At 54.7% G+C, this 13,175-nt stretch overlaps 1 protein-coding gene across 4 annotated transcripts in view; it reads left to right on the forward strand.

Moving 5' to 3' along the window:
• Positions 1-13,175, forward strand: part of DLEC1 (DLEC1 cilia and flagella associated protein) — a 93,034-nt gene that overhangs the window by 50,036 nt on the left and 29,823 nt on the right. For all 4 annotated transcript variants that reach the window (XM_058729418.1, XM_058729415.1, XM_058729416.1 and 1 more), the window contains exons 7-14: positions 3,428-3,515; positions 4,256-4,429; positions 5,120-5,256; positions 6,662-6,754; positions 9,932-10,022; positions 10,750-10,912; positions 11,859-12,051; positions 12,847-12,905. In XM_058729418.1, the coding sequence (XP_058585401.1) occupies positions 3,428-3,515; positions 4,256-4,429; positions 5,120-5,256; positions 6,662-6,754; positions 9,932-10,022; positions 10,750-10,912; positions 11,859-12,051; positions 12,847-12,905 (998 nt within the window). The remainder of the gene's footprint in view (positions 1-3,427; positions 3,516-4,255; positions 4,430-5,119; positions 5,257-6,661; positions 6,755-9,931; positions 10,023-10,749; positions 10,913-11,858; positions 12,052-12,846; positions 12,906-13,175) is intronic.

Below are 13,175 nucleotides of genomic sequence, written 5' to 3' on the forward strand. Positions count from 1 at the left end.
GTGAGAAAGCCCCAGCTATGAATCGGGAAGAGGGCCATCACCAAAACATGACCATGCTGGCACTTTGATCTTGGACTTGTCAGCCTCCAGAACTGTGAGAAATAAATTTCTGTTGTTTATAAGCCAACCGGTTTACAGTATTTTGTACACGAGCCTGAACAGACTAAGCCTAATGTTACACTGACCCCAAAGCCAGATGAGGACCTATGACAATGAAAATCATGGGCCAGATTTGCTTTGGAATATAGGTACACTCCCAGTCCCCAGCCCCCGGAAGGTTCGAGAGAGCTTCTCCGTCCTGACGTGAGGGCAGATGGGACCCAGGCTGTGAGCGGAAGGCTGAAGGGTTGTGGTGGGAATAGAGGCCGTACCTTGTAAGCCAGGGGGTTATAGCTTTCATATACTTGGTCTTTTGTTTCCATTCAGTATTTTGCTAACTTAAAAAAGGCGTCTGAAAGAAAAAAAAAAAAAAAGAACATAGGTGCAGAAATACCAGGTGAAAAATGGCAAACCAAATCAAGCGAGGAGTGCGCATGTGCACACCCACACAGACACCCGAGCAAATTGTGTGTGACCAGGAATGCGAGGAATGTCCTCACGGTGGGCCTCGAGTTGGCAGTTCGCTGCTCTGAGCCTGTCATCTTTTCCTCTGGGCCTTCCAGTGCCATTAAGGAAAGCCAGCCCACTCTGCAGCCCTTATAATTATCGCGGCCCCAGACCTTGCGGGCACTGTAGCTACCCCATGTTTCAGTGCCTGACCTCCACCTGCACCTCATTTCAGCTGGCCGTGGGTGACAACCGTGCCAATTGTGGTGCACTGCGTACCAGGGCTCGCCACACCCTCCTGCCCGGCAGCTAGAGTCCTAGATTGCCACCTGACTGCTAGGAGAGCCAACTCTCGACTTGCATCCTAAGGGTCTGCTGCTTTAGGACTCCTCGGATGCCAACTGTCACAGCCGGGGTGCCCCACAAAGCAGAGCCTGCGGCAGGGAGAGTAGGTGCTGTCATTTGCCATCTCTAGAGAGGAGTGAGGAAAGGGAGTGCGGGGAAGGAGGAAGAGCCAATCTGAGAATGTGTCATTGAGCTGACTGCCATTAAATGCAGTTGACGTTTTCATTGTGCTTGTCGCACATCCCCTCAGAAGCCTTGCAAACCGCTGGCCCCTGCCTTTCACTGGCCAGGGGATTGCCTTGTGTGGCTGGAGCAAAGCTGTCATAAAGTTGTTTTGTTTTTTTTTTAACGTTTGTTTATTTTTGAGAGAGACAGAGTGCGAGTGGGGGAGGGGCAGAGAGAGAGAGGGCGACACAGAATCTGAAGCAGGCTCCAGGCTCCCAGCTGTTCAGCGCAGAGCCCGAGGCGGGGCTCGAACTCATGAACCGTGAGATCGTGACCTGAGCTGAAGTCAGATGCTTAACCGACTGAGCCACCCCGGGCGCCCCTGGAGCAAGGCTGTCTTAATGCCTCAGTGGATGCGAGGACCGGCTGCTGCCATGGACACCTTGACTGGTCATCTCAACAGTGGGTGCAGCTGGCTCCATGTTTCTGAGGGAACAGCAGCCTGATGGGGGGAACTGCACATGCTGTTGCTCAGGCTATTCTGTGCACGTGTGCACCCCTGCAGAGACGAGACTGAGATAGCATCCATGCTGCACGGAAGATAATATAATCCCTACCTCACTCCATACCCTAAGCGAAGTACTTTCCAGCAAAGACCTCAAATAAATTTTAAAGAAGAAAATATAGGAGATATAGAAAGATTTCATGAAACAGAAGCACAAACCACAAAAGGCTGATAAATTTTACATTAAAAGTTTGGAGACTGTACCTCAAAAAATATGAGTTATGAACTTGGAGATTGTTTATAACACGTACCTTAAAAAGAATGAGTACCCAGAATATATCAAGAACTCCTACAAATCAATAAGAAAAAGACAGGGACGCCTGGGTGGCTCAGCCTGTAAAGCGTCTGACTCTTGATTTTGGCTCAGGTCATGATCTCACAGTTCGTGGGATTGAGCCCCGTGTTGGGCTCCGTGCGACAGTGCAGAGCCTGCTTGGGATTCTCTGTCTGTCTCTCTCTCAAAAATAAAGATATAAACATTTTTTAAAAACAAGAAAAAGACAAAGTACACAATGGCAAAATCGTAAAGGGATATGGATAGACGAGTCACACAAGAGGAACCCCAAATAGCAGATAAACATATCAAACAGTGCTCATTATCATTAATAACAGAGAGATGAAGATTAAAACCATAATATGGTTCTCTGCACACTTGGGTGTGGTTCACAGATAGACTGGTGCAAATGTATTGGCCAACAATGGATAAGTGTTGATTTAGGAACACATACCTATGAATAAAAGTATGAAGACCCACACTTCAAATTTACATAGGTGTTATCTGGTGGAGGGAAAAGGGGCTAGGGTAGGTTCCCTCTGTACTTTTTAATGTTTATTCATTTTTGAGAGAGAGAGAGAGAGAGTGGGGGAGGGACAGAGAGAAAGGAAGATACAGAATCTGAAGCAGGCTCTAGGCTCTGAGTGGTCAGCACAGAGCCCATCGCGGGGCTCGAACCCATGAGCTGTGAGATCATGACCCGAGCCAAAGTCGGATGCTTCACTGACTGAGCCACCCAGGCGCCCCATGTGTTTTTATGATTTATTATTAAACTGGGCGATGGAAACTTGGCTTTTGTCATGTTATACTTTATCCATTTTTCCCCAGTGTAATATTTCACAAAACCGAAGCACAAGGTATGTTTGCGTACGAGCTCCTCTTCTGGTGGGGGTTAGCAGTGCGCGAATCCTAGGCCTTGCCCTCGGGGGTCTCCTAGTCTGAGAGAGGAAGAAGAGAAGGCAGGATTTGATAGAGTTGGATGGGTTGAATGCTGGAGGGAGGCCCGATTACAACCTTATCATACGGGTGCCGATAGCCCTCTTCGCTGTGCCCATGGGAAGAAGTGGCCCAGAGGGATATACGTAGGGGGAAAGTCGGCAAGTAAGAGGCCAGGTGGGCAGGACGTTGGGGCCCGATATCCTGGGCTCACATCTCAAAACACCACGGGTTAAGGAACGTCTGGGAGCTTCAGCTTCTGCGGTGTGAGACAGCGAGAACTCCCACCTTTTCCTGGTTATTGTGAGGTTGATGGGGCACATGGCGGACGGTCAGTACACAGCAGCTGTTGTAAAGCGGGCAAAGCCAAGGTCAGATCTATTCCCGTCTTCCGGTTCACCTCGTATTGTATTTTTTCCAGATGCAATCAAAAGTGGATCGATGGGCAAAAGGAATCCCCATGTGCCCATTGGCCAGCCTAGACTCATTTCACCTCTACCTCTGCCTGCTTTCCGCGCTAGGTAGTCCGTCCGGGCCTCGGGTCGCTCATCCGTGTGTGTTGCTGTCTAAAAGAGCTCCCCTTTACCTTTGGGCAGATGGCGATCTCGCTGCAGAACACCACGGCGGCCAGCCGCTGCCTAAGAGTCATCCCGCCGTCGACGCCGTTCTTCGCGCTGGGATTGGGTGAGTCAGCCCAGCCACGGTCTGGACCGCCCCGGAAGTGTGTGTTGGGCTCGCTCCTGGCACCGGCCCGCGTGGCCCTCTGATGGGCCTGGGCCCGCGTTTCCCTGAGTCCCTGGGGCTCTCGTGCTCTGCCGGTAGCCTGCCCACCCGCCAGCCCATCCTCCTGACCGTGTCTCTGAGACCTGCCAGGCCCTTTCTCCAGTCACCCCTCCGGGCCCGGGCCTGCCCTCTCTCTGCTCGCCCTCCGTTCTGCCGCTGCGTCCGGTCAGGCCGTCCTCATTCGTCACTTAAACTTAACACTGCGGTGGCTTCCCAGCTGGCCTTCCAGCTTCCGTGAACACGGCGTTTTAAATCCCAAGAACGGCCTGATCGAGTCATTCCCCTCCCCCACCATGCTCAGAAGCTCGAATGGCTCTCTGCTGTCCCATCAGGCCAGGCATGGCCTCACCTAACTATTCCAGGTGGACCATGTCCCCCACGCCCCCAACCCCCACCCGCCTGCTCCCTGCCCCGAACCCTGGTGTCTTCACCTGGGTTCCCTGCCCTCACAGCCTGTTCCCCTCGCGCGCCCTTGTTCTGCCGTCGCCGTGGCCTTGGCCCAGACAGCATCTACTCATGGAGCAGCCCCAGCTGTGGTGGGGACTCCCTGTACCCTCCGGCTGCCGTCTGTAGCCCTTGAGTCAAAGCCCTGGTGGCCGGCTGGTCCCCAGATCCTCATCGGTTGCTTTTCTCATGCACAGGGATGTTCCCAGGAAAAGGCGGAATGGTGGCCCCTGGGATGACCTGCCAGTATATCGTCCAGTTTTCTCCCGACTGCCTCGGGGATTTTGATGATTTCATTTTAGTTGAGACCCAGTCAGCCCACACGCTTGTGATCCCCCTGCAAGCCCGGAGGCCACCCCCAGTGCTGACATGTGAGTGTGCGCGCTGCCCTCCCCGCGATTCAGTCAGGCTGCCTCCTCTCAGGGCCCCTTTGTGGCAGCACACGACTTGGTCCTCTTGGGGAGGGGCTTCTGGGTCCTAAGGAGGGACCTACTAGCAGCTTCCATGCAGACTTCCACGGTGTCAGACCCCAACTGTCCTACTTCCCAGTGGAGGCTGACTCCGAATCGCACGCATGAGGAGAGGAGTTTAGCAGCCCAGCTATCTCCAGCATGGGCTCCTCTGACTCGTGGACACCCCCGAGGGCCTGTGCCACACGGAGGCAAGAAAGAGGTGCCCGGGGCCCTCGGCAGATGTCGCCTCTGTGGCTCTGGCCGGGGAGGGGGGGCGTTTCCTTGGAAGGCCAGCTTTGGCTGGGCCCCCTCATTTACAAGCCTGGGCACAGACTAGAAGCTAGGACTCTCACCACAACCCCCAGGCCCATGCTGGGTGGTCCTGGCTGAGGCCTGAGTCCACAGTGGGCACAGACTCCTGTCCTAGCCCTCAGTGCGTGGAGGCTGCCATGTGGGAGTGGGGGTCAGGGAGTGTCCCCATTCATCCCCTGCTCTGGGTGCCGGGCCACGGCTGCTCTGAGCTCTGGCTGGGCCTCAGGAGAACAAGGGCAGCGGGGCCTCTCCGGAGGACGGGTTATTTCTCATGTGTGTCTTTTCCTATGGCTGCAGTGTCACCGGTATTGGACTGTGGCTACTGCCTCATCGGGGGAATGAAGATAACCAGGTTCCTGTGCAAAAACGTGGGCTTCAGCGTCGGCAAGTTCTGCATCATGCCTAAAAAGAGCTGGCCACCGCTGAGCTTCAGGGTAAGTGACTGCAGACTGCTACCCGGAGTGAGAACGAATCCGGCAAAGGAAACCCCCCACCACCACCCCGTGGGGACTTGTCAGAGTGCACCTGTGATGGGAAACACACGGGAAAAAGAACGGCGTACCCTCTCTCCCGGCTGCCGTGATCCACATGCGGATCCAGACGTACGGAGTCCGGTGCTGACACCCGTGTCACCTGGGCAGGTGGTCTCACCTCCCTCGCCCTCCCAGGCCTGGCTCACGTGTCGCTGCATTTATTCCTTCAGGCGGTCACCACCGTAGCCAATGTGTGTTTGTTTTTTTTAATTTTTTTTTTTTTGTTAACATTTATTTATTTTTGAGACCAAGAGAGACAGAGCATGAACAGGGGAGAGGCAGAGAGAGAGGGGAACACAGAATCTGAAACAGGCTCTGGGCTCCGAGCTGTCAGCACAGAGCCCGACACGGGGCTCGAACTCACGGACCGCGAGATCATGACCTGAGCCGAAGTCGGACGCTTAACCGACTGAGCCACCCAGGCGCCCCGCCAATGGTTTAAGAGATACAGGGTCACAAGGTGGCAGCTCTTGGACTGAATTCTGTGTGCCTATTTATTTGTCACTGTGCTTAAAAACATTTTTTGAGACGACCTTGAGAAGCCGGGAGAGTTCACGTAAAAGTCTGCATTTCCAGTCTCTGAAAAACGGGCAGCCGGGCAGCGCTGGGCCAGGCCTTACCGCGGCCCCACTGGCTGGAGCCCAGCACTGCACCGTGGACCGCATGTGCACACGGTTGTTTTTCTTGTGGGCGGGATATTTCTTGGTAACTGTGTCTCTGGAAAACAAGCGATAGATCCGGAGGACACACGTTTCGCTCACTTCTGCTACCTGCCGGGGTCCCGTAGGTGTGGGGTCGTGTCCCCGGCCTGCTGAGACGGCTCCCTTTGTCGGCAATCGAGCTGCAGTCTTGCCAGCGAGGTGGGGGCTCCCCTCGGCTCTGGCTGCAGCTTCGAGCCCCGGGGGCAGATTGGGGATGGAGGCAGACACGCAAGCTGGCACCAGCCACACCGGGCACTGTGGTGGGGAAGGGACTGTGCTGGGGGAGCCCATCTCCTGGATGAGGCCTTCTCTCACACTGTTGCTGCACGTGTGAAGCACTTGTCAGTGGTGTTCCTTCCTCCTCCTACCGGTGGTCAGCCCTTCACAGGGGTTCTGGGAGCCTTCGGAAGCGCGCCTGGTGCCCAGGGAAGGTGGAGCGAGTGCTTGCTGAATGGACGGGCCTCAGTTTCTTCACCGACTGTGTACCGGATGGTCGTTAATATCCTTCAGATTGCAAAATGGATGTTTAGAGAAGTGTGTAATCTTAACTGCTGGATTTTACAATCTCTTCCGCACTCTTGTGTAATTTTCCACTTTTCTTTAAGGCTGTCGCAACCTTGGGCTTCGTTGAGCAACCGCCCTTTGGAATCCTGCCTTCCATGTTTGAGCTGGCTCCGGGGCAGGCCGTATATGTGGAGGTAGGTAATTGACATGACGTGTATTTTCTCCTTGTTACGATTGGCCGTGACTCTTTCCTCAACTGCTTGCATGATTTCATTTTGCCTCTGTGTTTTCATGACCTGAATATCCACCCCCATTCCAGGGTGGTTTCTGTGTAGGAGCATAGTCTCACATTCTGTGGGGGTGAGGCGATTTGCTTGCCTTATGATCCCTCTGACAAAGCAAGTGGAGACAGCCCCAGCATTTCCATCATGATCCCCAGGTGCTGCCTGTCAACACCGTTAGCAGGGGGGCCCCTTCCACCTCAGCTGCCTCCAGGATCGTCCTTTGGTTCTTCAATCTCTCTTGGATACCAGCCCCCACCCCTGCCAGATCTGGTGCCTGGGGACTGACAGTGGCTTTGTCCTCTTTTTTCTTTAATTCTTGGTTATACAGTCTGCAAGGCTTGGCTTCCTTAGGCCTTATTCTGAACGTCCGCTTAAAGCTCCCGGGGTCGGATCTGCGGGCTGTGGGCTTATCCTTTCCCAACCAGCTTCTTTCAGAGGTCCCTTGGGCTCATCACACCTACTCACTGGTCCCCAGCACGGTCTGTGGGAAACGGTGACGTCTCCCTGCCCCTCTCGTTCCACACCTTCGCCCTCCCTGACTCCCTCGCCCAGGAATCCGACCGACCGTGCCACAAGCGTACGTGGCCTTCCTCGCTAGTCCGCTGGAGGAGGCACCGACACTCAAGAGTGAAGGCTGTCTGGTTTCTGGTGAGGAGGATTTGGACCACACCATGGCATCAGACAGTGAGAGCCAAGAGCCATGGGGTTTTCAAATGTAGCTGCCTATCGCAGCCTCCTGAGAACCTTGTAGACACATTGCTCTCTTGGCCCCGTCCTGAGGTTTCGAGTTAATGGGTCTGGGGTTTGCCTGAGGCATAGGATTTTTTTTTTTAAGTTTATTTATTTGAAAGAGAGAAAGAGAGCACACCTGGGAGGAGCAGAGAGAGAGAAAGGGAGAGAGAGGATCCTAAGCAGGCTCCGTGCTGTCAGCGCAGAGCCCGACGTGGAGCTTGATCCCATAAACTGTGAGCGCGTGACCAGAGCTGAAATCGAAAGTTGGAACCTTAACCACCTGAGCCACCCCGGCACCCCAAGGCATAGGATTTTTAAAGCTCTGCGGTGCGCAGAAAGTCTGAGGACCACTGCTGTAAGTTGCTTTTTCATGGTGAAAAGGAGGGCTTCCCTGTATCAGCTGCTTTCCAGTTTCAAGTGCCTGGTGGGATCTTCTGGAGCTCTGGAGTGATGCTCTCATGCTCATGTCTGTGCAGATCTGATCCCCAGTAAGAACCTGGCTCTTGGAGTTGGGATGAGGCCAATTCAGGGCATCATAGGGCTTTATCAGTCCTCGCCTGCTGCTGGGGGATGGCTTGGGTCCTCTTGCCTGGTCCAGACCGTGTCAGTACCTTGCGGTGTGGCTTTAAGAAACTGGGGTCAGTCACCCCCGGCCCAGGCCAGGACACCTCCCTCACGCCGCTGTCCTCTGATCCCCAGGGAAAGGCAGAGGGGAGCAGCAGGACCCTGTGGGGAGCAGTGAGGAGCCAAGAGGAGGTTTTTCCCCTTGGCGTTCCTTGTGTATTTTCTTTTTTCATTGTTTGGGGTTTTGTTTTAAAATGTACTCATATTTCCAAGTAAGAAACAAATTCACGTGACTAAAATCCAGAGATGGGAATAAACGGTCAAATGTCCTTTTCCACTGCAGCTTTTCAGCCACCCAGATATCCACAACCTCACCGGGTCCTCTGAACGCCCTTTCAGAGATACCCCATGTGTGTTTTCCTTTGTTCCCACTTTTCCTTCCCACACATCGCTGCCCACTCACCGTTCTGCTATACCTTTGTTTTCTAAATGTGTATTTATTTTGACAGAGAGAACGTGCATACAAGGAGGGGAGGGGCAGAGAGAGAAGGAGAGAGAGAATCCCAAGCAGGCTCCGTGCCATCAGCACAGAGCTTGACATGGGGCTCGAGCTCACGAACCATGAGATCGCAAGCTGAGCCAAAACCAAGAATCAGATGCTTAACCCACTGAGCCACCCAGGTGTCCCAGTTCTGCTAGATCTTTTTTTTTTTTAATATTTTTTTAACATTTATTTATTTTTGAGAGACAGAGACAGAGCACAAGTGGGGGAGGGGCAGAGATAGAAGGAGACACAGAATCCGAAGCAGGCTCCAGGCTCCGAGCTGTCAGCACAGAGCCCGATGCGGGCTCAAACTCATGAACCGTGAGATCGTGACCTGAGCCAAAGTCGGACGCTTAACCGACTGAGCCACCCAGGCGCCCCAGTTCTGCTAGATCTTAAGGAGCAGTCTCGTATTTTTCACAGCTGCATAGTATTCCACTGTGTGAACGAACCATGATTCAGGTCAGCCGTCCCCCACTGATGGACATGAAGGTTTTTTCTGATCTCTGGCCATTTTGGTGACTGCATACATCACTCTGTCCAACTATGAGTCTCCCAGCAGGTTACAGTCCTTGAAGTGGTTTTGCTGTCTCGGGGGTCTCTGCTGGTCCGAATTGTAATACACATTGCCAAAATCGCCACCATGCGGAGATATGAGGGTGCCTGTTTTCTCACACTCTTGCCAACAATGTGTTGTCAAACTCAAAAGAAAAACTGTTTTAAAAAAAAAGGAAAAACTATTATCATGGACTGTTAAAGCATATACAAAAACGGAGAGGATAGTTTAATGATCACTGTGTCCTCAGTACCCAACGTCAACGTTTATCAACTCTTGGCCAACAATATGGCATCTACACCCTTCCATCTCTTCCAGCCAATCCCCCCTTTCCCTCCAGATGATTTTGGAGAAAATGAAGATATCTTCTTGTTGCATTTACGATTCCTAACTTTCTGCTCTTTACCAGTATGAAGAGTGAAAATGTTTTCTGCGTGGTTTTCCTTTCCATTTCTTTTATCATGAATGAGGTTAAACGTGTTGTCATTTGTTTGCATCTCAGTCTCTGTGAACCTTTTCTTCATGCCTTTCAACTTGCTTCCTGCCTTAGCCTGGGGTGGAGCCTTGGCAGAACGCCCTGGCTTTCGGGAGAAGGGGGAGCAGCAGAGAGGGAAACGAGGAGTGGAGAATAAGGGGAGGGGTGCGTGTCTGAGAGGGGGAAGCTCCTGAACGACAGCCCTTCTCTCCCCAGGTCTCGTTCCTCCCGACAAGCCTGGAAAAGGCAGAGCAGACCTTCATCATTGTGTGCGACAACTGCCAGATAAAGGAGCTGGTGACCGTAGGTGGGCTTGTGTGTGCGCCCAGGCCACCTCAGGTTCTGGGGCATCCTGCTGAAATTTCCCCAAGATGCCCACCTGCCTGCCTACCTACCTACCTACTTATCTTCCTTCCTTCCTCCCTCCCTCCCTCTCTCCCTCCCTCCCTTCCTTTCCTTCCTTTCCTTCCTTTCCTTCCTTTCCTTCCTTTCCTTCCTTTCCTTCCTTTCCTTCCTTTCCTTCCTTTCCTTCCTTTCCTTCCTTTCCTTCCTTTCCTTCCTTTCCTTCCTTTCCTTCCTTTCCTTCCTTTCCTTCCTTTCCTTCCTTTCCTTCCTTTCCTTCCTTTCCTTCCTTTCCTTCCTTTCCTTCCTTTCCTTCCTTTCCTTCCTTTCCTTCCTTTCCTTCCTTTCCTTCCTTTCCTTCCTTTCCTTCCTTTCCTTCCTTTCCTTCCTTCCTTCCTTCCTTCCTTCCTTCCTTCCTTCCTTCCTTCCAGTTTGTCCTTCCTTCCTTCCAGTTTGACCCAGCAAGCATTTAACTGAGTACCCGCTATGTACCAGCTTATCAAAATCACCTCCTTTTGGTCTGGGAAGATGTGGGGACAGGATCTGCGTGCCGAAGGCCCCTGTTACCCTCTTAGGTCTGCCTCCTGGGGTCACGATCAAGGCCAGTTGCATGTGGATGGTAGCTAGATCCCGTGACAGCCTTTGGCCACAGAGTCCTGATTTCAGCCCTTTTTATCACCTTACTGTGTCAGGAATTGGGCAGCTGGTTGCTTTGGATCTGATCTATATTTCTGGCGAAGAAAGCCAGCCAGAGCCCGGAGAGCTTACAGACTTAACAGCCCAGCACTTCATACGCTTTGAGCCGGAGAACGTTCAGTCCACAGCTAGAAAACAGCTCATTATTAGAAATGCTACGTGAGTGACCGCTGGGCAGTACCCTTCGGCATGCACCCCTTCTCCTTCCCCGCCTGGCCCGGAGCTCCCAGTGGGCCAGGAGGGTCCGGATTTTCCCTGTCCATCATGGTAGCCACAGGTGACCATTTAAGTTGAAATCAATTAAAATTAAACTAAAACTCACTTTTTCGGTGGCCCCAGTCACATGTTGAGTACTAGCCACGTGTCGCTAGCCACACTGGACAGAGCAGATACGTACGTTTTCCCTCACTGCAGGAAGTTCTAGTGGGCCGTGTTCTAGATTATCCTGGACTACCCTCAGCCCCAGAACGGTTTTACAGAGAGGTCTTGCCATGCCCATGAGGGGAAGCCATCCACGTCCCAGGATCAGATTGTGGCCGGTGGGTTCAGTTCTCACTGCCAGCCAGGCTTCCCGGGTGACCCCGGGCCTTACCATCTGCTGTCCCTCCCCATCAGCAGCGTGCCAGAGTCCCACCTCCCCACCCCCATGCAGTTGTCCCTGCTCTGTTGGCAGCCGGTGCCGGACAGAGCCGCCCTGGGAGGCCACAGCTGGAGAGGTGGAGGGCAGTGGAGGGGGGAGTTCATCATGGGGCAAACCTTTGGAACTCTCACATGGTAGGAGACACTGCAGAAAAATGTCCTAGGGTCCGTAGCCTGATAGTTAGAGCCTGGTTCCCTGTGTTCACCATTTTCCTGAGTCACCGTGGCTCTAACCCCCAACTGCTATGGTGGGGAGGGGGCAGCTCTCTTAGGAGGTCTCTGGCAGACTCTCTGACCCACGCGCTCCCCAGGCTCCTCCACGGGACGAGCCTCAGGGCTGACCTGGCCACTTCCTGTTCCTGGGTCCTTTCCTGCTCGCTCCTACAGCAGGGCCGGGCCAGGCAGGGGGTGGGGAGCCGGGTCCCGGCAGAGGTGGTATACAGCCTTGGATCCCCTGCCCCCACAGGCACGTGGAGCTGGCCTTCCGCTGGCAGATCATGAAGCCGAACCTGCAGCCCCTAATGCCTGGAGAGACCTACAGCAGGGACAGCCTCAAGTACCACCCTGACAGGGAGACGGCCTTCTCCGTCCTGCCCGAGAGAGGGGTCCTCAGCCCCCACACGGACCACGAGTTCATCCTGAGCTTCTCTCCTCGTGAGGTTAAAATGATGCCATCGTGGTAGCCACGCATGCCTGGGTCGGGGTACTCCCACCACCCCCTCGCCCATGTTCTTCAGTGACACTGAGGCCACAGCCGAGCCTGACGAGATCCCGGCACCGTCTGAGGCCGGCCCGTAGCTAAGAGTGGGGCTGGAGGACGAAGCAGCCTCTCTGGCCGGGTCCTGACCGTGCACACGCCCGGTCTGCCGCGAGACCCTGGGCTCATTTCCTCGGCTCTGGTGTCTTCCGTGTTTCCGCTAAGTCGACAACAGTGCCACACCTGGGCAGCCCCCGGCACCCCCCGGCGTGTGAGGTGCAGGTGCAGAGCACAAGGTTCACACGGGGGGGCTCCAGTGCGAGGCCCTGTGTGTGACTCGAGAGGGGAGTGAGAGCTGGGTGTGAAGGGGGTGCCCTGGGACCCTCTGCCTCTCAGCTCCGCACCCCGGCCTCACTGTTCTGGGAGGGTGTGGTGCCGCCCACGGTTGAGGGCTCTGCCGGTGGGCAACGTCAGGGTCTGGAGGGCCTTTCCTTCCTGTCCGCTCGGGCGCAGCCGAGGGAGGAACACCAGTCTGGAGTCTGCGGTGGCCCCCGAGTCCTGGCTCCCGTCCTGGCAGGCCCACGCCTCTTCCCCTAGGGTAGGGGGGAGGTAGCAGGGAAGCAGCACTGTGTTTTCCAGAAGGCCTTTGTGGCAGCTAGGCCAGGGGGAGAAGGAATTCCTGCCATGGCTCCCGGCTTCTCCGGGGCCACCTGAACGGAGGGCAGTTTGTTTTCAGGGCGCTGTGTTTGTCTTGCAGCTGAGGGATTTTCACAGTGTGCTCCAGATGGTGCTAGAAGAAGTCCCAGATCCCACGAGGTGAGCGGGGGCTGGGCCCTGCGCGAGGGCTGGGCAGCGGGGCCTGCCTTCTCCTTGGGGGTCCTGGGGAAGGCAACGGGAAGGGGTGAAGGAGCCCCCCGCTCCCCGGCAGGCTTTGACACAGGGGAGCACTTTGCCTTGTCCTGGCACCTAGGCCTGGAGGGGCTCAGCTGCGGGGGACAGCTCGCCGGGCTCCACTCAGTGGGCCCTGGGCGGTGGTGACTAACGAGGCGAGGCTGTGCCCCGTGGGGGCACCTCTACCAGCTCTGC

Source organism: Neofelis nebulosa, chromosome 5, assembly GCF_028018385.1.
Source record: "Neofelis nebulosa isolate mNeoNeb1 chromosome 5, mNeoNeb1.pri, whole genome shotgun sequence".
Classification (NCBI taxonomy): Eukaryota; Metazoa; Chordata; class Mammalia; order Carnivora; family Felidae; genus Neofelis; species Neofelis nebulosa.